Below are 26,323 nucleotides of genomic sequence, written 5' to 3' on the forward strand. Positions count from 1 at the left end.
AGCCAGGTGGAGAAAGACTAGTACCAAATGATTTCACTCATATGTGGAGTATAAGAACAAAGAAAAACTGAAGGAACAAAACAGCAGCAGAATCACAGAACCCAAGAACGGACTAACAGTTACCAAAGGGAAAGGGACTGGGGAGGGTGGGTGGGAAGGGAGGGACAAGGGGGAAAACAGGGCATTACTATTAGCAGACATAAGGTAAAGGGGGACACGGGAAAGGCACTATATACAGAGAAGACAAGTAGTGATTCTATAGCATCTTACTACACTGATAGACAGTGACTGTAATGGGGTATGTGGGGGGGACTTGATAATGGGGGGAATCTAGTAACCATAATGTTCAAGTAATTGTACATTAATGATATCAAAAGAAAAACAAAGTGGAATACAGATGCTGAAAAGCACACAGAGAAGCGCAGCTCAGTGACTCGTCGTAGAGCCATGGCATGGCCGCCCCGGATGGCCTCCCATCTCAACCAAAGTTCCTACGCTGCTCACTCCACAAGCAACCACTACACTTTTATAACAATGACTTCTTTGCATTTTGTTGTTTCATCACCCGAACGTGCCTCTCCAGAAACTACTACTGATTCTTGCTTGGTTTTTAAAACCTGGCTGATCTGTGGTGTCTCTCTTAGTTACGGGTCCCCCTCACAGTTGCTCTGTTGAAGAATCAGGCCATTTGACCTGCCATGTGTCCTCGACCTGCATCTGCTTTCCTCTGGTGCGAGTCAGCATGAGTCTCTGTCCCCAGTACTTCCAGGAAACCTGCAGTGGGTCCAGAGGCCTGACCTCGCCCAGGGCCCAGTCCTTTGGCAGGACTAGAGCGTCTGGACATTGGCCATGGCTGACGTTAGCTGTCACCAGTGCCTCTCTGTTGCTTCCATGCTGTTTATAATACGCGGGGTGCCTTTCCCATGTCTTAGCTCTTTCCCCTTGACTGCGTCTGTCTGCGTCTCTTCGCTTGCCTTGTGTCTTGTTCTGCTGGGCCTTGATGCCACCCGTGCTCCTGTGCATCTCATGAGGTCCCAGTGCTGGAGCTGGCGCTGGCCCTCCCTCTGGCCTGTGCCGCCACCCGCTTTTCCCAAATTGACTGCATGCTTTCCAGGGCTTACTCCTTGTCTGTTGGGCTCTGCTGCACTTGACCTGTCAGACACCCCTGTGCCTGCTGCAGCGCAGGTGCTGATAGCCCTTATGCCTTGGGGCTTGGCAGCTCCCCTGGGGGTTTGTGAGTGTGTACCTCGTGTTGCCAGCACCATACACCACCTCTATTTTACTGGCTCATTGCTGTTCGTACCTGAGGATTCAGGGAAGCCACAGCCACCCTGCCACTACCATCTCCTAGGATGATTTAGGGCAGGAAGAACAAAGACAGGGCTCAGTCCACCAGAAGTCAATGACCAGCCGAGGTGGAGAATGGTCGAGGCGGTGCGGCCTTGCTCATAAGGGGACGGGGTGTCAGGAGCCAGAGCAGCTTGGGAAGGTGACAGGTGACGCCTGGGGTTGGCGGGAACATGAACTGATTTGTAAGTGGCATCGACACAGCTGGATTTTCGGGCAGCAGAAACTACAGCTGGGTTCCCACCTCCCATCACACATAGAAATAGATCCTAGGTGAATTAAACCTGAAAACTGAAACTTGAAATACAGGAAATATAGAAAAAAATAAAACCTTAAAATATAGGAAATAGAGGGAGAAAAATATTTGTAAAGATCCCCCCAAATTCACACAACCCATTGAAGAGAAGACTAGTAAATAGGATTCCATCAAAATCGAAACCTCGGTATGGCCTTACAAGGCTAGAAGGGAGAACTGCGGGGGGGCCCGTCTGGTGGGGGGGCCCGTCTGGTGCAGGGAGAGGCTGGACACCAGCCTTGGCTGGAAGGCCTTTCTCAGAGACAGAAGGGATGTGGCAGCAGCCAATGAGAGACAGTAAGGGTGTTTTTAAAGTGGGGTATGGCTTTGCATTGGGCAAAAATGAAAATATTGATAAGAGGAAATGGGGTTTCCATATGCTACTGGTGGGGATGTTAACTGGGGCAGCCTCTTTGGACAATGAATAAGGGTGCATGACTTCTAGCTACAGCAAGCCACCAGGTTGTGGGCGGGATGTCTGGAGGGCACGCTGCTCTGTGGGGTGAGCTGGGAGGTCAGTACGCATCTGCAGGGCAAGGCTGGCCCCAGGGCAGGACAAGGTAACCCGGGAGATCTGGGTGGACCGAGGAGCAAAGGGCAGCAGTCCCCTTGGCCTGATACTCACGGGTCATGCGGCTCCTGCAGGTGAAGCCCTGGGGACAGAACAATGAGATGGGGTGAGAGGTCAGCTCGGCCACCTCCTGCCTCCCAAAGCCAGTCCTGGGTGGGCCTAGAGAGTCCCCAGGTGGGGCCTGGGGCATTGGCTCCATATGCCCTGGTCACTCAGTGAGCAGTGTGACGGGGACCTGTGGCCCTCAGGCCCCACTGCCCCCGACTGCATGCTGGACGTCTGACCGCACCTGCTGCATGTCTGCGGCCAGCACACAAAGCACCCCCACCCACCGTTCATTTGTTAGGTGAACCTCTTAGGCCCTGACAGGGGCCGGGGTTCACAGAGTAAAGAAAACAGGGCAAATGTCTCTGTCTTGGAGGGGCCTATGTCCTGAGACGGGAGACCCAGAGACCGGAAATGTAAGATGTCAGAAAACCACATTTCTTGTCTGTCGTTGCGAAGTGAAGTGATGGGGAGAGTAGGGGTGTCTCTGGGGTGTCAGAGGGCCTCACTGGGAAGCGAGTTCGTGCCTGTGAGCCATGCGCATCTGGGGAAAGGGCGGAGACAGCCTGGGAAACCCTTTCCCACCTGCTGCTCCGTGAGAGGGGATTCTCGCCCCCACCCCAACCGCTGCCTGACAGAGCGGATGCGCAAGGGAGGGCACTGGGCCAAGACAGGGGGCATCAGAGTGAGGGGCCAGGCTTGGACAGGGGCCAGGGGAGGTGGCTTGAGGCCCAGCCTGCAGACCCCACTTTAGTGGGTGGACTGCGGGGCCCCCAACTAAGCTTGGGAGAACAAGGTCGGGGGCGGAGTTCTGGGAGTCCATTGGCAGCCCCTGAGGTCCACCGCAAACCAGACCTGCCCTGGCCGCTCAGCCACGACACCACAGGGCATTGAGGGCAGCAGCCACGGGGGCCCTGCTCCCTTCCCCAACCCCAGCCCTCGGGACCCAGGAGGCTGGGACAGTTGGGGTGGGGGCACTGCAGACAGGGACCTTGGGGCTGCTGCCGGCCGCACGGGTGGACCACGGGGGGATAAAAGTGGGGTCCGGTTCTGTGACCTTGCGGAGCTCCACCCTTTCTAAACAAGCTTTTATTTTGGAATAATTTCAGATTTACATACGCTGTGGAGACAGTATCGAGTGTTTTCCCAGCGTCCCCTGATGCCCGCACCTTGCAGAGCAATGGGGCCTTGCTCTGGCGCTTTGCTGCTGGCTGACCTCCAGACTGTAGGACCCCACCCGGTCCCCCCAAGGCGCTTTCCTGCCCCAGGCCTCACTAGCCGCCCCAGGCTGTTAGCCTGCTGCCACCACCCCTGCTGCTGCCACAAACCCAGCTGAGGCTGGAGAGACAGACTGGACTGTGGACTGACCCCCGCAGCCCCGCCCGCGGCCCCTGGGGCAGGCAGAGCGGCAGTGGTCTTGGACCCTTGGACCCCCGCTCCCTCCCGCGGCCCCTGCTGCTGGGGACCCCCCTCGGCATCCTCTGCCTGAACCCCGCCCCCGTCAGCTCCAGGAGGGAAAGAGGACCTAGTGGGGGTGGCTTTCAGAAGCCCCAGGGGTTGAAGGGCGGACCTGTGTCCTGGCCACTGGGCTCTGCTGCCCACCGGGGACCACGTGCTCATCCGTGTTCCTGAAGTCCGCACGGCGGGGCACTGTGGTCCCCGTGGGAGCCTGTGGAGAGCGGGGATGTGGTCTGGGGGCTGGCCCTTCGCCGCCCAGACCCCCTCCCCTCTCCCCTTGGACACAGGACAGGGACCAGCAGGGGCCAAGGCGGGGTCCAGGGGGCTCCTGGGGTCAGTGCCCTCAGGGACCGCGGGCCCTGGCAGCTCTGGGGTGGGGGAGGCGGGGCGGGGCGGGCCGGGTGCCCTGGGGCCCTGCGCGGGGTGGGGGCTCAGACGGAGGAGTGGCTGCCCCCACCCCGGGGTTTCCCAACGGGCTTCCCGGGGCTTCCCGAGGCGGGCTCCGGAGGCGTCTTTGGGGCGGGGTCTGCGTGCCCACTGCTGCCCCCGAGGGGCCCGAGCTCCAGCCGGAGGGCAGGACCCGGCGTCCTGGGTTCGCGCCCGACCTCGGCTCCCCGCCCGCCGCGAGGGGCGCTAAGGGCGGGCGCGGGGGCGGAGGCGGTCTGCGCGGGGAGGCCCGGCGCGAGTCCTCGGGGGCAGGCCTCGCCCATCCACCGCCTCATCCGCCGCCCCAGGACCCTGCCCCAGCCTGTTTCCTCCTGGGCATCTCCTGCACTGTGGTCCCCTCTCCTGTGCGCGCGGCGCTCACTGCCAGGTCAGCAGGACGGGCCTCCACGGCGGGGTTGCCAAGCCCGGAACAGCCCCCGTGGGCACGTGAGCCGAGGGCCTCGTGCCCGTCCTCTCCGGCTCAAACCCTGCTGAGCGGCCGCTCCGTCCCCAGCGGCCCCGCCCCAGCTGCGTGCCAGCCGCCCGGCCTTGCTCTGTCTGCCCCTGCCCCCACCGCACCCTTCCCAGCAGGGCCCCCAGTCCCCAGTCCTGCCAGCCTCCCCTGCGAGGTGGACCCCAAAGCACCGGCCTTCCGACTCCATCCCCACCGCGGGCGGGTCCAGGCCGCTGCCCGCTCCCACCTGGACCTGCTATTTCCTCCGCACCCAGGGGTTCCCCCAAGCAGCCAGTGGGAGCTTCTCCTGGTCCCTGCACCTCTGATCGGAGCATGGCCCCCCAGCCTCTGAGGGCCTGCCTCCCACCCCAGCCACTGGAGTCCACTCTGTCCCTCGTTGAGCTTCCTAGGCCCTCTGCTGGACATGCTTCCAGGCTTTGGGAAGGAGGGCCCAGCGTCCCCAAGTGTCCCCCCAGGGTGCTGCTCCGGTGGCACATAGGAGCCCCTCATTTTCTCCTCGGCATCACGACCCCCACGTGGTGTTTTGTTGTGTGCTGTCTCCATCCAGAACACAAGTCCCTCGGGTCTGGGGCTGCATCTCCTCCCTGCGGTGCCCACACCTGGAGCCGTGCGCACAGCCCTGTCCCCTTGATGCCTTCCATGTTCTGTCTGCCACGTTCCTGCTGTGCCCCCACTGCCAGACACCTTCCAGGCTGTGCCCATGGTGCCAGGCAAGCCTCCGGCCCTGGGGGAGCCTGGGATGCAGGCCCATCTCCGGGCAGCTGCTGCTGGAGCACCTTCCTCAGGTGAGGCTGAGTCCGTGAACCCCGGGACACCACCGTGTCCAAGCTGCGACCTTGCCTTGTGGCCCTTCCTCCTGCACGCGTTGAGCACCTTCCTGCAGCATTTCCTTAGCCAAGTTTGCAAGAGCCCAGCACCGCCTGGAGCCTGGTGCCCGGCGTGAGGCAGCACCATTCAGCGAAGCCACGAGGGGCTCTCGGTGCCCTGAACGTGGCCTCCCCGGAGCGGGACACCACCGTCTCCCAGCAGGGACGTGGCACCGACAGAGCATGGAAGGTGTGGTGAGGACAGGGGCTGTGGCATGGCTCCAGACATGAGGAGCGGGACGGTCAGTGTGCCGGCTCGCTGCTGCCCCACGGGCTCCCAGCAGATCCTGGAGCAGCTGCCAGCCAGGCCAGGCCCCTCGCAGGAACCCCTAGGCCCCCGAGTCCTGTCTACCCTCCATCACCCACTGCCCCGGGCCTTCCACACCCTTCGTCCCTGGGCCTGTTACTCTAACTTGTGTGCTGGGGGTGCCAGCACCCACCTGCAGAGGACCCAGGACCCCCTCAAGATGAGCACCTGGGGGTGGGGGGACTGCTCACCTGAGAGCAGGAGAGGCCACATTCTGCAACCTGGGGGATGGCCAGGCCCTGGTAGGTGTTCCAGGCCAGGTAGATGAGCACGACTGCTCGCCCAGCCAGCATTGGGTGGGATGGGCCGTGGAGTGTGGTGAGGGGCAGGCTTGCAGGACACCCCGTGGCGGCTGCTCTTGGCCTTCCCAGCCTGCAGCTCCGGTCAGAGACAAGTGGGAGAGTCGAGTGAGCTTGCTCCCCAGGGCAACACTCCCCACCCTGGTGGAAGACTGCCCAAGTGGGCCGGCCACAGCCACAGCCCACAGCTTCCTGCCTGGGCCCGGCTCATGTGCGGGGCCTCTGGACTCTGGCCAGATGCCCATGGGGTTTCTAGGATGCCAAAGGAGGTCCCAGGTAACCAGGTTCCCAGAGGGACTGGCTGCTGCAGCAGGGTGGCTGTGTGCCTGTGGGATCAGGGAGCTGTTCTGAACACCCCAAGGCTCCTGGGTGTACCCCCATGTCTCCGGCCCCCATGCTGATGGTGGGGGACGGACCGTAGCTAATGAGCTGATGGCCCTGGTTGTCAAGCTCAGTTGGGCCAGCAGAGGATCAGGAGCCGTTCGGGCGCCTGCATCTGAGAGCCACGGGCTCTGGCCCGGACCCCCGAGAGAGAACTCCCCTGAATCGGATCTGGGACTCTGCCCCAGGTCCCGAAGGCCCCGGTCCCCCCTCTGGATGCAAGAGGCTGCCACACCCTGTAACTCTGGGGCCTGGCTTTTGCTGGGGAATCACCCTGAGTTCCTTTCGCCTTTGACCCTTTCTCTGTGTAGAAGATTCCAAGCAGAGGCCCAGGGTGTCCCGCCCGCCTCTAGCCCCGGCTGGTGCATGTGGGACAGTGGGAAGGAGGGAACTGGGTGTGGATCTGGGCCGGGATCCAACTAATGAATACTGACTTTCACAACATACCACGTACTGAAACAATTCCAGGTAGAATACAGATCTGAATATAAAAGGTGAAACATTGCAACTTTTAGAAGAAAACAGAAGTGACTGTTTTTTTTACTTTGGGGTAAGGCAAAGATTTCTCAAAGAGAAAACAAAAACATGCTAAGAAAAATTGATGTAATACATTGAGATGGGTTTATGTGCATCAAAACATGCTATTGAGAGCAAAAGGCAAATGCTAGAACAAAAGCCAATAGTTTTACACCAAAGAACTTATATCGCAGAATAACAGAACTTCCAGAAGTCAATAGAATAGGCCCACAGAAAAATCTGTCCAAATACAAAAATGGTGCTGTACAAGAGTATTGTTCGAATGGACCGTAAGTATGAGAAGATGTGAGCCGCAATAGTCATCGAGGAAATGCAAGCTGAATCTGTATGTGGATCCACTGCTCATCTACTAGAAGAGTGAAAATGAAAAGAAAGAACACCTAGTGCTGCCCACAGGGCGGAGCGACTGGACCGCTCATGATTCGTAGTGGGATGCGAGCTGCCACGGTCGCTTTGGGAGATCCCTTGGGAGTGTCACTGCCAGAGCTGCATTCATGACCCATCCACTCCATTCCTACAGAAAGGTACACACATGTTCAGCAGGTAAAGGAACCTTCTTGGCAGCCCTGCTTCTACTAGTCTGAACACAAAACAATGCAAATGTCTCTCAACAGCAGTGAGAATAAAAAGTTGCGGTTGAGAATGAATTTTAACTACATGTAAGAAACTAAATTCAGCCACATATCAAATCCCCCATCAAACCAAGTTGGAGTCATCCCTGGAATGCAAGGTTGGTTTAACATTTTTTAAATGATTGATATATTTTTTTAAAAAATCATATTATTCACCACTAATATTACAGAGGAGAAAAATCTCATGGATGCAAAAATGTTTTTGAGAGAATTTACTATATATTCTTGATAATTCTTAGGATTAGAAAGACACTTCTTTAATATGCTAGAGTGTCTATATGTTTAAATCTATATTTATATCATATCTATATCTTTAGAAAGACCTAGAACACATGTCATTATAAATGAGGAATTGTTACAAACATTCCCTTTAAAATCAGGAATTCAACAATGGTGCCCGACAATGTGTGCGAGGTCCTAGCCAGCACAATAAGGCAAGACAAAGAGACTGGAGACAACAAGATTGAAATGCAAGACAGAAAGCTATTTGCATGTGATACATAATCTATGTAGAAAACTCATAAATAAAACTCAAACCCATAAACAAAAAGACATAATATAAATTTTTAGAACTAATGAGTTTAGCAATGTGGGGGTACAGACAATTAATATATAGAATTCATCTGCATGCTATATACCTGTAGCAAACAATGAGGAAATTTATAGAGATGACATCATGTGCAGTAGTATCAGAATCTCAAGTAACTATAAGTAATCTAATCTAATCAAAGATGTATAGGATCTCTATTGGGAAAATCATAAATTTAAAAAAGACCTTAGTAAATGGAGAGAAATATATTCATGAGTAAGAACATATGACTTCATTCATTTTACAGTTTCCCCTAAATTGATCTGCGGATTCAATGCAAATCCAACTGAAATTTCAATAGGACTTTTTGTGGAACTTAATAAAACAATTATGACATTTTCATAGAAGAGAATGAGGCCACAAGACTAGGGCCCCTTTGAAGATATGCAGAGAGAGGAACTTGCCCCACCAGATATAAAGAAAGCATGGCACTGGTGAAGGGGCACAAATTCACCAGTGGAATAGAACAGAGACTCCAGAAATGGACCCACAGATGTGCAAAGCTGAGATCAGTTCACTGGGAGGAAGAAAGGGATCTTTCAATAAATAACTGAAAAAAAATAGTAATCCACTAAAGAACAAAGATAAAATATGATTATTAGCTTATACTATATATAAAAATAAAGTTCAAATGGATTAGGACTTATGTCAAAGACAAAATTTGAAACTCTTAGCAATAAATGTAAGTAAATCTTTTACCTAAAGGAAAAATTTCTTAAGATAAAAATAGCACAGACTAAAAAAAATAAATAACTTTGGCCACATTAACATTTGCAGCTGTTTGCCTTTTAAAAGCTGGAAACACAAATCACGGACTGGGAGAAGCTATTGACAAGATAGTATGAGCACAGATAACCCCATAGAAAAATGGGCAAAAGATACAAACATGTATTTCCCAGAAGAGGAATTCACTTTACCAACAAAAACATACTAAGATATTTAACACCATCACTGAAATGGAAATCAAGATCACAACAAGACACTTCTTAAGTCCATTTGTTTGGTGAAAATTAGAAAGTCGTATGCCTCACAGTGTTGGGGATTCTATGGACTCACAAGATCTCTCACACATTCTTGGTGAGAGCAGAAACTTTTAGGCACTTCGGAAAAACAGTTGTTACCTCCTGAAATTCAGCGTTCATGTGTCCCATGAGCCAGCAATTCCATCCTGGATAGATACAGCATCTACTTACAAGAAAACTTGCACACATGTGAGACATGTGTAAGAAAGTCCCTACAGTCACTGACCACAGAAAAAGCCCTGGAAACAACTTAAATAAACACTCACTGGAAAGTGGATGGATAATTGTAAAATATCCTCACAAATGGGCTGCAATGACCTACAACAATACAGATGAATCTTAGCCGACTGATATTTGGTGAAAGTGCAAGTGCCCTTAAACAATGAAAGCAGCTGCGGCCTCTCCCTGTGGTGACGGACAGGGCCTGCGGCGGGGTGCGGGGGCTTGATGACATGGGTGACTGCAGTGACCACGGTGGTTTTCACGTGAGGCCTTCACAAGAGTGTATATCAATGACACCTTAATAAAAAAATTAAAAAGAGTAAAATCAACTAAAATTAAAAATCTTTTAGGGAATACATACAAATGCAATAAAACTAACTAGAAAGCGGAAAAGGGAAGGATGAACACAGGACTGAGGAGAGTGGTTATCTCAGTGGGAGCTGCAGGGAATGGAATGGGGGCCGGACGGGTGGGCGTAGGTCACCACTCGCAGGCCCTAATCACCTTATTAAAACTGTAAGTGAAAGCGGGCCATGCGAGGACAAGTGACGAGACTGCATCATGAGCCAAGGACTAAGATGAATCGGGGACGCACACCTGAGATGAAATGAGAACAGTGAGTGAACAAGACCCACAGCACAACAAAGCAGGGAAAGATTATGACAGATACAACGTCTGTGAGGAAAAGGAAAACGCAACAGAGCTTTTCTGAAAAATCCACATAATCTTCAAAGATATTAACAGATTGACAGAAATGTTAGCCAGATGGCTGGATTTAAAAACAAAATCAACTCACAGAAGTCAGTTCCATTTCTATCAACCAGGCACAATTTGTTTAAAAAAAAAAAAGAAAAATTTGATATGACTTAGGATAGAATTAAAAAAAACACTTGCAAGACTAAATCTAACAAAAAAAAAGTGTAAGACCAATACAAAGAAAATTCTAGGAGTTTTCTGAAAGATATTTATGGATAAACGAGAGAGATACCATGTTCACAGATTGTAAGACTCAATGATGTAATGGGTCCATTCTCCCCGAATTGATACATGACTTTAACTTAATCTCCATAAGAGTTTTTTATTTCAATTTTTTTTTTGGTGGCTCTTGATAACCTGATGCTATGACTTGTATGGAAGTACAGGAGCTCGAGGAGCCAAGTCATTTCCAAAGGAAAAAAAATAAGATTGTAGGATCTGCCTGAACAATATGAAGACACCTTGCAAACCTACAGTGATGAGGACGCTGGCCGTGGCCCAGGGCAGATTGACAGACCGATGGAGCTTGAAGGAAAGTCCAGAGACACTGCAATATGCCTGCAGGAGCCTGCAGATGTGTACGGGAGGGGCCTTCCAACAAGCTGCCAAGTAGAAACGTGCTTGGGCCCCACCTCACACAGGTGCCAGGTCAATTCTGGGAGCATTAAAAACAAATACATGAGCAACAGCAATGCTCCTAGAAGATGCCACTGGAGATCATCTTCACAACCTCAAGATAAGGACATAATCCACAGAGATCACCAATCACGGAGGAAATGGTTGACCAACTTGGGTTCATTACAATTAAGGTAGCTTTACATCAAAAGACAACATAAAGGACTGAAAAGACAAATCACAGCGTGGGAGATGGTATGTGCAACCCAGTCACCTGAAAAAGGAGAACGCAGGGCTGACACCACTCCTAAAGGACAGGCAGAAAGAGACCCACAGCTCTGCGGCGACGAGACACAAGACACGAGGATCCTCTCAGGAGAGGAAGCCTGAGTGGCCACGCGTGTCTGAAAACAGGCCATTTCACGGGCAAGTAGAAAAATGCCAGTGACCACGCCACACGCTCTCCAGCGGCAAAGATGAAGGCGTCTGTTGCCGCCATCAAGGGTTGGCAACAAGGGGAGCCGCAGACAGGGTCATACCTGGGTCAAGCACGATACCACCCCCCCATGCCAGCCATGCCCGGCGCACTGGGTTTAATGGTCCCCCCGGCTCACGTCTGCTGGGAGCCTGTGAATGCGACCTGGTCTGGAACTAGATCTTGTAGGTGCAGCCAAGTTAAGACGAGATCACACTGGAGGAGGGTGGAGAGGGACATTTGGAGCAGAGACACACAGACAGCGCCACCTGAGGACCGGGCGCCAAGCACTAACGGCAGGACCAGATGCCAAAGAGACAAGGAAGGGGTCTCCCTTGGGCCTTCCGGGGAGCCCGGCCCAGCTGACGCCTTGACTTGGCCTTCCGGCCTCCAGAGCCACAGGAGAGTGAGTTCTGTGGCCAGACCACCGGCTTGTGGTTTGGCACAGCAGCTAACACGGTTAATGGTTAAGCTGAAGCTGTGTGGCCCTATCGATGCCTCACTCCTGGGAGATGCCAGTAGAGGGCCACATAGACAGCTCCTAATAGCAAAAATCTGCAAATGACCCTTACGGAGAGGCGAGCTGCTCAGTATGGGACTGACAGGCCTCGGTGGCAGATTGGACATGGGGTAAGGAGGGTGGGCACGAGTGGGGATGTCCCACAAGGGCACTGCTGCTCTGAAAGCATGTGGTCCTTGGGCCCAGAGCGGCAACTCGGGGGTGACCATGCATGCGTTCAACCAACAAACATCTGCTGTGCACCTGCTCTGGGCACGTGCCACCCCAAGTGCTGGAGTGGGGAAAGCAGCAGTAAGGACCTGTATGGGCAGCTGGCAGCTGGGGGTGACAGACGCCCAGCAGACAGACAGGCGGGCCAAGAGGCTGTCGGTGCAGGAAGGGGAGGGGGTAGTAGTGATGGAATAGGGCCTGTTGAGGAGGTGCGGGCACTGGATAGAGCAGGACAGGGACGGGGCTGGCCCTGCCTTTCCTCATGCTACCCTCCGGGCCAGGCACCATGGGAAGTGCCCTGGTGCAGAGGCTCGGTGCCGCCCCACACCTGTCTGCCCATGTGTGTACCCAGGCCTAGGAAAGGTGCCAGGGCCATGTGCGGTCAGCTCAGAAAAGAAACGTGTGGACATTTCAGAAAACAGGACACAAGAGCCAAGCCGTCTCTGGCCACAGCCTGTCGAGGGCCCTTGGAACTCAACCCCCGACCCACAAGGCACCCCACCCGGAAGTGAAGCAAAAGCCGTCACCCGCCGGTCCTGAGGAGGGGACCCTGGTGCTCAGCCAGTCCCCAGAGCCCCGGGGAGGCAAGACCCCCACCAGCCCCACTGCTTGGCTGGGCCCAGGATGGGGCCAGAGCGCCCCCAACCCTTCCCTGAGCCCAGGCTGGCTTGCGCGCCAGTACACACCCTGCTGAGACCAAAGGAGCTGGAGGCCCGGGCAGACGCGGGGTGAGGGCTCCCTGCGCACCTGATGGCCCGGCCGCTGAAGCACAGCGGCCCCCCGTCTTCACGCGTGGGAGCGCCGTCGGCAGTGGGCATCTAACAAGCTTGGACCCAAGAGTTTGTCAGGCTCGGCTTTGATGAGACCAGTTTTGGGGGCCTTATTGTCTACATGTCGATAATTATAAGTGGGGAACTCTTATCTTCCCGGCAGACTCGGTATGGACAGACCTGACGTCACAGCCCCTCAGCCGAGCTCGCTGAGGGCACAGGCAGGGGAAGGAGGGACCCCTCATCCTTCAGGTCCTGCGGGAGGGCCGGCTGTGGGGGTCCTGGCTCCAGGTCTGGCATGGCCAAGGAGCGCCTCACTTCTGGTGGCTGAGTGTCCGAGATGGAAGATGAAAAATTAACTTTGGAAGTGGGAGGCATTTGCTTCTTGGCTTTCCTCACGCCGACACCTTCCACGCGGAGGTTGGCCCTGTGGACCGGGGACAGCTCCACAGCAGGCTGGGGAGAGGAAGGCAAGGTTAGGGGTGCGAGGTCAGAGGTTGTTCCTTCTCCCGGGTCTGCTGCCAGGTGGGTGTAAGGCCTTAGAGAGAAGCACCAGCCACAATTCCCAATGGCTGGGCTCCTACTGGGTCCCTCCTCTAGGGAGGCCCAGGCACAGGGTCCCAGCCATGAAGCCATGTCACTGGCAAAGCCACCCGCCAGGCCTGCCGCCCCACCTGCAGGAAGAGTACCTAGGGGGGCAGGACCCTGAAAGAGGGCAAGGCTGCTACCCACAGAGAGAGTGGTGGGCGCTGCCGACCAGAAAGGAACAGCCTAGAAGGGCCCAGGCCGTGCTAGCCCTGCCAGCCAAGGCTGGGGGCAGTGGTGTGGCAGCCACAGAGCTGGTGGTGGCCGGGGACAACACGAGGAAGGCTGGACCTCAGGGTCCCGAGTCAGCCTTGTGCTCAGTTTGCGTGAGGCAGGTGCGCCCTGACCACGGCAGTGGGCGCAGGTGCCTGGCGCTCAGGTGGCCCCTGCAGAGGGTCTGCTTTCACGTGGGCTGTGCCCCCAGCTCCTGGCCAGGAAGCAGCAGTGCCCGCCCACCTGTCTCCACAGCAGCTCGAAGTTGCCGATGTCACAGCTGCGGTCTGTCCTGCGGTCCACCACCACCTTGATGGTGTCCACTTGCACCTGCGCACAGAGCTTAGCTGTGACCGGCGTGGACGCGCGCATGGTGGGGCTGGAGTTGATCTCGATCAGCCAGGGCTTGAAGTCTCGCCCCAGAACAAAGTCGGCACCGTACAGCTCGAAGCTGTTCCTGCGCGGCTCCACGTGGTCCTGGGCCATGCGCATGACCTGGACGATGGAGCGCTTCATGGATGGGTAGATGATGCCGCCCCATACGGCCCCGCGGCCCCGCTTCTGCAGGTACTCCTGGAACCGGGTGCTGGTCCACATGTTGTGGCGTGGGAGCAGGGGGCTGCGGTCCTTGTCATTTTTGAGGCGCTTCTGGATGGAGTTGTTGCACAGATGGACGGCACTGCCAGGGGAGGGCACCGTCAGGTAGCTGCCTTCCCGGACCCAGGCCCCACCTCTGGACAATGCCCTGAGATACCCTCCCACCTGCCTCTGAAGCCCTGTCCCCCAGACCCTCACCCCATTCTGTAAACCCCACCTTGACCCCACTCTGGACCGTGCCCTCTGACCCCGCCTCTGGACACTCCTACCCCATGGAACCCTCTCCCCACCCTGCTCCCCACCCCAGTCCCTGCCTACCTCCTACCCCACAGACGCCAAGCCCTTCCCTGTCCGGCACAGGGCAGCTGCCAATCAGGTCCCCTTCCTGAGGCAGCCTTGGAGCACCCCTCCCAGCCTGGGGGCACCATGGGCCGTGGGGACAGGCAGGAGCCCACCAGTCAGAGCCACCCCCAGAGGGGTCCTGTGAGCACAGCCTCCCCCGCCTCACGTTCCCCATCTACACACAGCAGTGAGGTGGGCCCTCGAAGAGTTGGTCTGATGAGACAAGGTGAAAAAGATTTTTATACTCTTGCCTCATTCTAAACAGCATTTAAAATGAATAAGATCTAAAAGATGATAAACTTGTATGGCTCCTGCCACTGCGATGTTCATTGAAATGTGTCACTGGCCCTGGGAGTTTGGCCTGGGTGCCGAGCCTGCAGCAATCAGCAGATGCAAGGGAAACGCAGCCGGACACAGCACGCAGGAGGGTCTGGAGACAGGACGGGGGTATAGGGTAGGGGACCCACAGAGCTGACACCACACTCTGTCGGTTTTGTCCATTTGTGCGAGGTGCAGCCATGCCTGCTTCAGAGGCGATTTCTGGAAGTGCCCTGTCAGCTCAGGGTGAGGGCTGTGGCCCCAGATGGACAATCAATCAGGGTACAGAAAAGGTAACCGACGTCCTGGCCGTGGGGCCGCTCCCTGCCCAGGGGGCTCCTTGTGCACCGTGAGCTCCGGGGCCTCTCCACCCCCCCTGGCCTGGTGGGGACAAACTCGCTCCTGGAGCTGCCTGCCAGGACCCCTTCTCCCCAGTGGCCTGCTCCTGCCCAAGTGGCCTGCCAGGCATGACTCTGGTGTGGACACACCCTAGCCCAGGGACGTGGCTAACCCTCCAGGTGCTGGTGAGCCATTCTCAGGGTGATGCTGAGGCTGCCCCAGGCTCGCTGAGTGTGCTCAGAGAGCAGAGAGCCGGGAGCCCTTAGTCTGGGCAGCAAGGAGGCGGGATTCTCTGCTGTGAGGATGGCAAGTCTCTGAGGCCCAAAGACCAGCTCTCACTGTCCCCACCAAACACATGCCACACCGGACTCTGGTGAGGTGCCGGTTCACCTGCCCCAGGGCCCCCACTCCGGGCTGGCTGAGCCTCTGCCCGGTACCCCAGCACCTCCACACAGCACCTTCTGCACCCTGCACCAGGGGCCTAGTGATCCAGGGTACTCCAGACCCTTCATCCTGCCTGGCACGGCTGGGGTCCTCAGGGTCCTGCCTCACAGCCCACAGGCTGCCTCAGGGGGCGCTGCCCTGCACCCCTCAGCAGCTCTGGCAGCCCCCTCACTCATTTGCAGGGTCCCTACCACAGGGCTTCTGGGGCTCACAAAGAGAAGGCCCTGCAGGAGCTCCTGGAAGGTTGGGGGGCTGGCACAGGCAGACATCTGCTGCTCACCAGCTGTCCTGGGGGCCTCCTGGAGGTGCCCTGGTCTGTGTTCCTGGTGGGCCCTGAGAGAGCAGGACAGTAATGGTGTGCGACCATGGCCAGCCACTCAGCTCCCAGCAGATGGGGCAGCACACACCGTGCAGGGTGGGTCTTCCTGTGGCTGAGGCGTGTTAAGCCTTGGCCATGCCTGGCACCTAGCAGGCACGTGGAAAACGGTCCTTTTAGGACTTTCTGGAGAAGGCACACATTGTGGGGTGCAGAGCACCAGCTTTGAAGGGCCGTGGGCTGGGCCTGTCTCTTGGGGAGGGAGGCCTCAGTTTCCCCATCTGTCCGTCACATGGTGACCCCCCACTGACCTGTCCAGGCTGTCCAGGGAGAAGCGCTGTGTCGAGAACCGTAGGTAGCTCTCCTTGTAGAACCAGATGGTCAGGGGGTTCCAGTCAGTGACCAGGAACCACTGCCTGATGTCAAACTTGGTGTCGTAGATGAGCAGTGGTGTCTCTATGTACTTCTGCACCACCCACTTGGCCTTGGTGGGGAGGTCGTCTGCGGCCACCAACCCCAGGATGTCCTCCATGCGGTTCATGCACACTATGTCTGCAAGCATTCACCACTCAGCCCCGAGCACAGCGTGCGTGATGGAGGCTCAGCCCTGAGACCCAGAGCGGCTTTTCTTGGACCAGGAGGCGGTGCAGCTATGGGCCGGGCAGGTAAGGCTTTGCCCTCAGGTCAGGGCCCCGGCCAGTGTGGCCCCCAGGCCCGGCCCCCAGGACTCCAGAGCAGACCCAGAATGGGGAGGGGCCGGGATGGGGTCAGGGGCACTCTCAAAGGCAGCCAGCATGCAGTGGCTGAGCCCTGGCCCTGGGGGTGGGGTGGGCAAGGGCTCAGGGAAGCCAGCAGGCAGAGACGAGCTGTGTCCCAGAGATGCTGGCTGTGAGGGGCAGGCTCCAGGGACCCCGGGTCCGGGAAGGCCTCACACTCCAGGATGATGGAACGAATGGGGTGAGCCAGGGCAAGGGCAGCCAGGGTGCACCAATGTTCACCCACTGTTGTCAGTCCTGCTTTTTTTTCCTAGTTTATTATTTCTCACCCTCACCCCCTGCAAAGTTAGGCCACACTGGTAGTACTGGTGACATCTGAGCACTAATGTCACCAGTATGTCTCCCGCCCTCCCTTTCTCTGCTGGGACCTCCTGACGCATGAGGGGAGGGGTGTCGTAAGATGGTGGAGGTACTTTGATGGGCAGACCCCCTGCCACCCTCCTGTGCCAACCCATAATAGACAACAAGCGTGAGTAGAGACAGACTGGGCTTGAGAACCACCGAGGTTTGGGAACGGCTGTTCCACAGCATGACCCAGCCCCTCCTGATGGGAGCGCTGTCTGCAGAGGCCCAGAGCCCAGGACGCCACACACAGGAGGTGAGCTCTCTCACAAAAACACAAGACTAGTGTCTTCAGTCATAGCAAGGTGAGACCTTGCCGTCCTGGAATGAAAGCCTAGGACAAAGTGACAAACCGCTGAAGTTGTTCTGGGCCAAGAGCAGGAGGCACTTAGATGCCAGGCACAGCCAGTGACCGGGCAGAAAGAGGTGCATTCCATTTTGAACAGGTGGGTTTGAGGTGTCCATGGAGCAGCCCTGGGGAGCAGGTGTCCACAGTGGGGGAGCAAGGTCTGCCTGATGGATGGGAGGAGGGGACCCCTGCACACAGACGCCACTGTCAGAGGAGTGCGCTCAGGACAGAGCCCAAGGGGCGCACCGGCCCCACCCAGGGAGGGCGGTGCTCGGGCAGCAGGCGGGAGCTCAGGAATGAGAACGTGTTAGGACTGAATGCAGTAACATCACAAATTAATAGAGATTTTTTAAAAATCACATAAAAATTAACTACTTATAAACTTAAAACAATGAAACTCTTCAAACAACTCAAGGGGTGAATGGAATATCCAAGCAAGAAATAAAGTCTAGACACTCAGGAATGTCAATATCATATGACATAAGCAAGAAGTTGCAGCTAAGGCCATATTTGGAGGAAATTTCATAGCCTTACAGGCCAGTTTAACTTAAACAGCAAACCTCGGAGCATGGCTGTGTTGGCCAGTGTCATCGAGATGCCCATTCCCCTGGCACCAGGGCCACTGGGCACCTGTGAGTCCTGGCCCCACGGACGGTGGTGTGCAGCCCACTCGGCTGCCATGGGTCCTCACAGGCCCACCTGGCACCCAGGAGGGCCCACCCCAGCCTTGGCGGACTCATGTGCGTGGTGCCTGTCCTGGGACTCACCTCGGCCACGAGACTTGGCTGCAGGCTTTATGATCCAAATGTTGCGGAGCCCGTCGATCTCCGTCTGGGGGCTCACAGACGTGACTTTGTCTAGTAGAGCCTGGCACCGCAAAAAGTGATTCCTTGGACTGGGGATGAAAGCGTTGCCGCTACAAAGCAAGTCCCAGAGACCATGTGAGATTTTGCAGGGGCACAGGCCTTGCCCACCTGGCACCAGGCAGGCAGCCATCCAGGAGGGAGGGTGAGGGGTATGCCTAGCACTTGCTCCTGCCCCCATGAGGGACACCTGGGACATGTCCCTGCAAGGCTGCTCCTGGCTGGGGCCATGCAGAGACACGGGGAACCCCGATTCGTGGGCCCAGACTGCACAGACTCCCCAGGAGGACTGGGCCTGGGGCCCGCAAAAGCTGCAGGGAGACAAGGGGGATGTGACGCTCACAGGCCTGTGTGTCTGGAGGTGGGTGGCACCTGGGCCAGCATCGCGCCTGTAGGGAGGCCCCAGCATCCTGCCCATGCTGGCAGCACCCTGCGTCCTGCAGGTGAGGCGGGCTGGACTGTCAGCCGGATGCCGGTGGCCACAGTCGTGGCAGCAAGGGGGCCGGCTCAAGAAGCCACAGTGACTGAAGGGGTAAAGCCACAGCAGCTGGCAGGGCCGTCGGGTAGGTTTCAGAGCCTGGTGGTGCATTGCTGAAGCCTGGGACGGGGAAACCTGCCCCCTGCCTCAGACCCCCAGGCTACAGCTGAGGCTCCGCGGATGCCTGCACAGCCCGTGGTGGTGGCCTAGCACATGGTTGTCTGTGCACGACGTTCTGTTCACACCTCCTGGGGACGGAGGACAACAGGAAGGGAAAAGGAAGTGGGGGCGCCTCTGATGATGGGCAGTGGCCCCAACATCGTAAGCTGCAGGTGGGGGCAGGGAAAGCAAAGGCCGTCCAGCGGTGAGCTAGGGTGATGGTCAGTGGGGCACGGCTCCTGGTTCTAAGTGGACATACCAAAGGGGACCCCAACCCTCCAGGACCTCTTTTGTAGCAAACATACTCAATCCAACCCCAGATGACAACAGGACATGACGAAATGGGCGCGAGTCCTGTCCAAAGCAGGCCCGTTGGCCGCAGGTGGCCCGTGAGCACGGTGCTGAGACGGGGAAGGGCACAAGAGAGTCATTATGCTGGCCTGGGCCTATGTGCCCAGGGACCAGCGAACTGACGGTGACAGGCCTGCAGTCTCAACTGTGGCTCAGAAGGAAGACTGGTGGCTGGCCCTCCCCAGGAAGGCAATCCCGGGGCCTCGGAGCCCGGGCCCAGCACAGTGCCTGCCCTTGGCATGGCAGCACTGGAGTGTCCTGGGAGTGGCACTGTGGCCTTGCCCTGGAGGGAGAGGACGGAAGGATGGGGGCTGTCCGTGAGCCTGGTCAAGGTGGCCTGGACACCCCAATCCTGAGAACCCGCCGCTCCCCGATGCCAAGATAAACATGCACAGCGGGCCTTTCTGGCTCTGAGACCCACACACCACACTCAGGCCCCAGGCCCCAGGATGGTGAAGAAGGGCGGGACTGTGCTCAGCAGCCCCGGGGCCCAGGGCCTGCACGGGTTTGCTGCCACCCTGTGGCTTCTCCTGGGACTCTTCTCTCTGGTTGTGCAGGAAAACAGTGGAGCGCGCAGCGCCCTCCCCGAAATGCAGTTTGGCAGCCTGCCACCCGGCTGGCGCTGTGAGCACTTGCAGCCTCCCGGGTACACCGTCCCGGCCAGTCCCCACTGCCTCCCGACCCCCACCCGCGTGAGCGCACCCTCCTGTCCCTGAGCTTCACGTCAGCGGAATCGCATGACATGAGCTTGGGTCTGGCCTCTAACCGTTAGGTGCACGCGTGGCACTGCGTAAGTTGGTCAGCAGCTCCTTTCACACCGGTGGGGTGACATCGGGCTGTTGTGAGTAAAGTCCTCCTGAGGACACGTGTTCATTTCTCATAGATGAATGCCTCAGCACGCACAGGTGAGGTATAGGGCCTGTAGATGCCCAAGTTTATGAGAAGCTGCCCAGAGCTTTCCTACACAGGCTGTGCTGACGTGCACTCCCACCAGCTCCACACAGCAGGTTGGTGCTCCAGCCGCCCCCACGCTGGTGGCACCCGTGTCCTCAGCCTCACATCCTGCCATCCCGGTGGGTGTGTGGTGGGCTCTCGTTGCTTTGACTTCTCTCATGCATAACACCGAGCATCTGTTCACATTCCCTTATGCTTATTGGCCACTTGGATGTGTCCTTTGTTCAAGTCTTTTGATATTTGCAATGGGATCATTTCTCTTGTTGACGTATAGGAGTTCTTTATATATTCTAGATACGAGACCTCATTGGCTATGCGTGTTGTGAACCTGTTCCTCCAGTTTGCGGTTTGTCTTTTCATTCTCTTTCTAGTGTTTCTGATGAACAGAATTCTTTAGTGTCCAAAAAGTGTAATTTACCAATTTCTTTCTATTATGGTGAGTGCTTTTATTTATTTATTTTTATTAAGGTATTATTACAACACTCTTATGAAGGTTTCACATGAAAAACAATGTGGCACTACCTTCACCCATATTATCAAGTCCCCCCCATACCGCATCACAGTCACTGCCCACCGGTGCAGCAAGATGCCCCAGAGTCACTATTTGCTGAGTGACTCTCTGCTTTTAGTGAGCTTAGAAATCTTTGCCTTCCTTGTCATGAAGACATACTTTAATGTTTTCTTATTTTTTAACTTTCATGTATTACATGATACATCCCAAATTAAGCTTTGTGCATTTGTGAAGCAGTACTTTTTCCTTAACGATGCTCTTTGCTCAAGCCCCGTTCAGTGGAAAGATAGCCGTTCCTCATTGGAGGAGGACTTTACTCACAACAGCCCGATGTCACCCCGCCGGTGTGAAAGGAGCTGCTGACCGACTCACGCAGCGGCACCTTGATTCAACGGGCTCAGCCATATAAGGACATATTTCTGGACTCTGTTCAGTTACACTGGTCTGTTTATTGACTTGATCCCAATACCACACTGCCTTACTTATTGTAGATTTGTAGTAAGTCTGGGATATTGGGCATAAGGCTTCTAATTTTGTTTGGTTTGGTTTTATATACACACATACTTGTTAGGTCATTAATTTCTCTAATTTTATAATCTGTGTCTATGATCTTCAATATATCTTGTTTTATTATTTTCTGGATATTTGCTATTATTGTAAATTGTATTTTTAAAATTCTATTTTATGATTGTTGCTAGTGCATAGAAAAAATGACTTTTGTATATCCAATTGTTACCTAGTGACCTTGCTAAACTCATTTATGATACTTTTTGATTTTTAAAATTTTCTGTGTGCACAGTCAGTAAATAGTTTTACATCTTCTTTTCTGATCTCATGCCTTCCCCCCACCCCGTATTATTAAACTAAATGGACAATTTGGTCAATACTGAATCAAAGTCATGATAGTGGGTATTTTTATCTTTCTGATTTCAAGGGGAACACTTTCAATACATAACCATTAAGAAATACATTAGCTTTAGAGTTTTTCTAGATAAATTTTATCAAATTAGGAAGTTTCTTTCCTTAGTTCGCTAAAAAACCACCTTTGCATCTATGGAGATGACCACACTGTTTTCCTTCTTTATTCTGTAAATGTGATGAAATGGACCAATTGTTTTTTTCTCTAATTTTTTTTATTGTGGTAAAATACACATAACATAAAACTGATCTTAGCCATTTTAAACATACATGTTAGTGGCATGAAGCACGTTCACCTTCTGTGCAGCACTGCCCCCATCTCAGAACGCTTCATCTCGTGAAGCTGAAACTCTGTCCCCACTGAACACAAACTCCCCATCCCCCATGTGGGGCTCCCCACCTCTGGCACCCGCCATTCTACTTTCTGTCTCTGTGATTTTGACTACTTAAGTACCTCATATAAGTGGAATCATAAAGTATTTGTCTTTGTATGAATGGCTGATTTCACTTATTATAATGTCCTCAAGGTTTATCCATGTTGTAGCAGGTGTCAGAAATATCTTCCTTTTAAGGCTGAAAAATACCCCACTGACTGACTTTTGAATGTTAAACCAACCTGAGTTCCTGGAACTCAAGATTGGAAATCAAAAAATAAAATTGTTTTCAGTCATAGATGACATATCCTGTGTGTAGTGGAAAATCTTAAGGAATCACCCACACATGCTATGAACTAGAACTGATAAGTGAGCTCAGCAAAGGCAGTTACAAGATCAATATAAAAAAACCAATTGTATTTATATATGATCCAAACAAAAAAATCCTAAAGTAGAATTAAGAAAGAAATTCTATTCATTTAAGAAGGAAAGTGCAAGATTTGAACACTGAAAACTACAAAATGTGGTTAGACTTTTTTAAAAGTTCAAAGCAAGCAGAGAAGCACTCCATCGCCATGGATTAGAAGACTCAATATTACTAAGAACGAGAAAATACCTAGAAAGACAGGAAAAGATTAGGATTGGACCCAGCTAAGACAGGAGGAGGGGCTTTATGGGATGATAGAAATGCTCTAATACTGGACTGTGGTGATAGCTGTAGAACATGATGAATTTTCTAAAAATCATTGAATTGTACATTTACCATGAATGGGCTTATGGCATTCAAATAATAATTCAGTAAGTGTATTTTAAAAACTTAGGCTGAACTACAATGGAAAAACTTGGATGCCTCCTGCTTGGTTACCAAGATCTATGCGAGCAAAGACTCTCCGGCTGTGAACAGGCCAGATGCTTCTGATCAAAGGCCAGTTACATTTTACACTACTGCAACCCTGACTTGTGACAATGCCATATGGTGGGGAAAATTAAAACTTCTCAATAAATTGTGCCATTTTCAATACTCATATGGAAAAATATATCATGATGCCTATCTAACATCATATGCAAAAATCAACTGTGAATGAACTGTATATAAAATATATTAATGGGAAAATCATGGATATTTTAAAAGAAAACAGTACAAATTCATGACTTGGTAAAAACAAGGATTTCTTGAATACTACTACAAAACATCAATCCTAAAGAGAAACTCAGATAAATTGGATTGTATTATGATTAATGAATCTTCTATCAAAAGACATCAAGAGAATTGAAAAAGCCCATAGAATGGGAGAAGATACTTGCAACATATATATCAGACAATGGGCCCTTACCTACAACATATATAAAACTCCTATAAATCGAAACAAAAGAGACAAGAGAATAGAATGGGCAAGAGACTTAAATAGTGACTTCACCAAGAGCATATCCACACGGCCAGTAAACACGAAAAGAGGATAAACTTCACTAGTCATCAGGGAAATACATCTAGAAGAATTCATATATGAGAATAGGAATTTTCTGGAAAAGGGAGTAAAGACAATGGACTACTCCTACTATGAATTAAGTTCTACATATATAGTAATTAAAACTGGGCAGTAGTGTTACTAGGGTAGAAGAGAGCAAGGTCAGTGGGGGACAGCACAGTCTAGACGCAGACCCAAGGGACCAGGAGGCCTGTCGCAATGACAGAGCCGAGAGCAGCGCAAGCGACACAGGAGGCAAAGCCGAGCGTGTGTACGAGGGGAACCCCGGGCAGAGGTAAAGAGAGGGCGGGGAGGAGGCAAAGTCTGACAGAAATGATAGCCAAGAGTTTTGTGAATTTGGTGGAAAGCTCCAACTCAGATCGAATAAGCCTCACAAACCCCAAGCAGGATAAATACAAATAATGCTCCTAAGAACATTATAATCAAACTGCTGAAAAACGAAGACAGAGAGAAAACCTTAAAGCGCCGAGAGTAAAAGAAAATACTACCTTCAAGGGAACAAAGTAATACCTACAAATGATTTTTAAACAAGAAACTATTGGAACAAGATGATGGAATAACAACTTAAAATGCAAAAACATGAAAATCTCTGCAAATCTAGAATTTTACTCCAGTGAAAACATCTTTTACAAGTGAAGGCAAGGAAGTTTTTCAGAATAAAAGAAAACACTAGTGGAACTGCAGAAATGAGTGAAGACCCTTTGGAAAGGTTAATATACAGGAACATATAAACTGATTGACTCTTTAAGACAACAGTAAATATGTCACATGCAGTTAAAACATACGCAGAGGGGAGGGCTGTGGGAAGACGGCAGAACAGGATGCATGAGGAATCTGTCCCCCACCTGGACCACAACTGCACTGGCAGAATCTGATGGGACTATTTTGGCACTCTGGGGGCTACTGAAGGTTTACAATTTCCAAGGGAAGTCTTGGTCAGTAATTTGCAGTTAATTTTGGTCAGTGTGAGCTCTTACCACCATCGCAGATCCCCATCCTCCATCCCTAGCCACGTGGTAGGCAGCTGTGCACATGGTCCTGGAGTAGCCTGCACGCAGCATGAAGGAGCCAGGTGGGGAAAAAGACCCTGTCCTCCAAATATTGGGGATCTATCTCTGCTCTGACCGCTGATTGCTGCTCTTGATCCCAGAGGTAGAGACAAAGGGAAGACAGCTATTGTTGTTGGACCTCATTCCCTTTGTTGTATGCTCCCCTCCTCTGGCTGAAGTGCCCTCCAGGAGATTGAAAGGACCAGCACTTCTCCCCACTTTGTTTTACTCGTCTTCCCTTTTGGGGAGCCAGACATTAAAGATTGGGATGTTTAAAAACAACTGCATATACAGGGAAAATTAGAAAGTGCCCACACTTGCCTAAGAAAAGGCATGGGAAAGACCTGAGACGGCCTTAAATTCACACCTCAGGCACAGAGACACACTACAAGAATTCTTTTCAAAAAGCAAAAATAAACAAAAACAATAACATAAAACAGCAAATGCTGGAAGAGGGGGAAGATCTGATTTCCACAGTTACTAGGAAAGTTTGGCTTATTCAAAGGAAAAAATAAATCAACAGTATCTGTCCCTGAAAGAGATGTAATGGTGGATATATTACACAAGACTTTTAAAAAAATCTTAAATATACTTAAAGAACTAATAAATATGCAGAGAAAGTTTAAAAAGTGATATATGAACAAAATGGAACTACTAACAAAGAGACAGAAAGCCTAAAAAGAAATCAAAAAGAAACTTGGAGCTGAAAGCTGTAATGACTTAAATGAAGATTTCACTAGAGGGAGATCGAGAGGCAAATTCAAGCAGGCAGAAGACACACCAGTAAGACTGAAGACAGGACAGTGGAGACTACTGATCGAAGAGAAATGAACAGAGCCTAAGAGACCTGTGGGCGCCAAAGTGGACCAACATATGCACTGTGGGAGTCCCATAAAAAGAATATAAAGAAAAAAGGGCAGGGAGTTTACTTGAAGAAAAAGTGGCTGAAAAATTTCCAATTTGATGGAAGACATGAATATAAACATCCAAGAAAGTCAATGAATTTCAATAAGATGAATTCAAAGATACCCACCCACAAGAAGACACATTATAAGGAAACTTTTAAAGACAGAGAATCTTTAAAGTGGCAAGATGGAAGTGACTTGTTATATACAAGGGAGCCCCAGTAGGGTCATCAGCAAATCAGAAACCTCGGAGGCCAGAAGGCAGTGGTCCAATACTTCCAAATGCTAAAAGAAAAAAAAAACTGCCAACCAAGTACCTGATAACCAACAAAATTGTCCTTCAAAACCGAGATAAACCAAGACATTCCCAGAGAAACAAAAGCTGAGAAAGTTCGTTACCATTAGACCTGCCCTACGGGACCTGCTCCAGGGAGTCCCGCAGGACGGCACGAAAGGACACTAGACAGTAACTCGAGGCTATAAAAATAGATAAGTAGCTCAATAAAGGTAACTATGTGGGCAGTTAGAAAAGCTGGTACTGTAACAATGGTTTGTTATAACTCTACTTTTTGTTTTCTTCTGGATTTAAGGGACTAATAGATTTATAGAAACAATTCTTATCCCAAAAGGCAATATTATTGTAAATTTGGTTGTTATTTTCTACAATTTAAAAGACTAATGCACTTTAGAGAATTATTAGTTTATGTTTTTGGTCATACAAAGTTAAAAGATATAATTTTATGACATTTAAACCCCAAAGGGATAGGAACAGTGTTGTAAAAGAGCAGGGGTTTTGTATGTTATCAAAGCTAAGCTTGTGTAAATGCAATTTAGA

At 52.5% G+C, this 26,323-nt stretch overlaps 2 protein-coding genes across 18 annotated transcripts in view; both read right to left on the reverse strand.

The window, feature by feature from the left end:
- The window catches only part of IL17REL (interleukin 17 receptor E like), a 29,100-nt gene extending 22,904 nt beyond the window's left edge, over positions 1 to 6,196 (reverse strand). For 13 of the 14 annotated variants that reach the window (XR_012121679.1, XR_012121677.1, XR_012121676.1 and 10 more), the window contains exons 1-2: positions 5,982 to 6,195; positions 2,268 to 2,295 (exon numbers count right to left, since the gene is read on the reverse strand). Coding sequence is in view for 5 of the 14 variants with exons in the window: in XM_037006745.2 (XP_036862640.2) it covers positions 2,268 to 2,295; positions 5,982 to 6,083 (130 nt within the window). In the remaining 9 variants the exon portion in view is untranslated. Of the gene's footprint in view, positions 1 to 2,267; positions 2,296 to 5,981 lie in introns of all 14 variants that reach the window. The other variant, XR_005058133.2, reaches the window with a different exon arrangement.
- Positions 6,197 to 7,381: 1,185 nt separating this feature from the next.
- TTLL8 (tubulin tyrosine ligase like 8) overlaps positions 7,382 to 26,323 on the reverse strand; it is a 46,318-nt gene continuing 27,376 nt past the window's right edge. For 3 of the 4 annotated variants that reach the window (XR_012121681.1, XR_012121683.1, XR_012121682.1), the window contains 5 exons: positions 18,207 to 18,355; positions 16,284 to 16,524; positions 13,860 to 14,295; positions 12,735 to 13,274; positions 7,388 to 7,521 (listed from right to left, as the gene is read on the reverse strand). Coding sequence is in view for 1 of the 4 variants with exons in the window: in XM_073214071.1 (XP_073070172.1) it covers positions 13,005 to 13,274; positions 13,860 to 14,295; positions 16,284 to 16,524; positions 18,207 to 18,355 (1,096 nt within the window). In the remaining 3 variants the exon portion in view is untranslated. Of the gene's footprint in view, positions 7,522 to 12,734; positions 13,275 to 13,859; positions 14,296 to 16,283; positions 16,525 to 18,206; positions 18,356 to 26,323 lie in introns of all 4 variants that reach the window. The other variant, XM_073214071.1, reaches the window with a different exon arrangement.

Source organism: Manis javanica, chromosome 10, assembly GCF_040802235.1.
Source record: "Manis javanica isolate MJ-LG chromosome 10, MJ_LKY, whole genome shotgun sequence".
In the NCBI taxonomy this organism is placed as follows: Eukaryota; Metazoa; Chordata; class Mammalia; order Pholidota; family Manidae; genus Manis; species Manis javanica.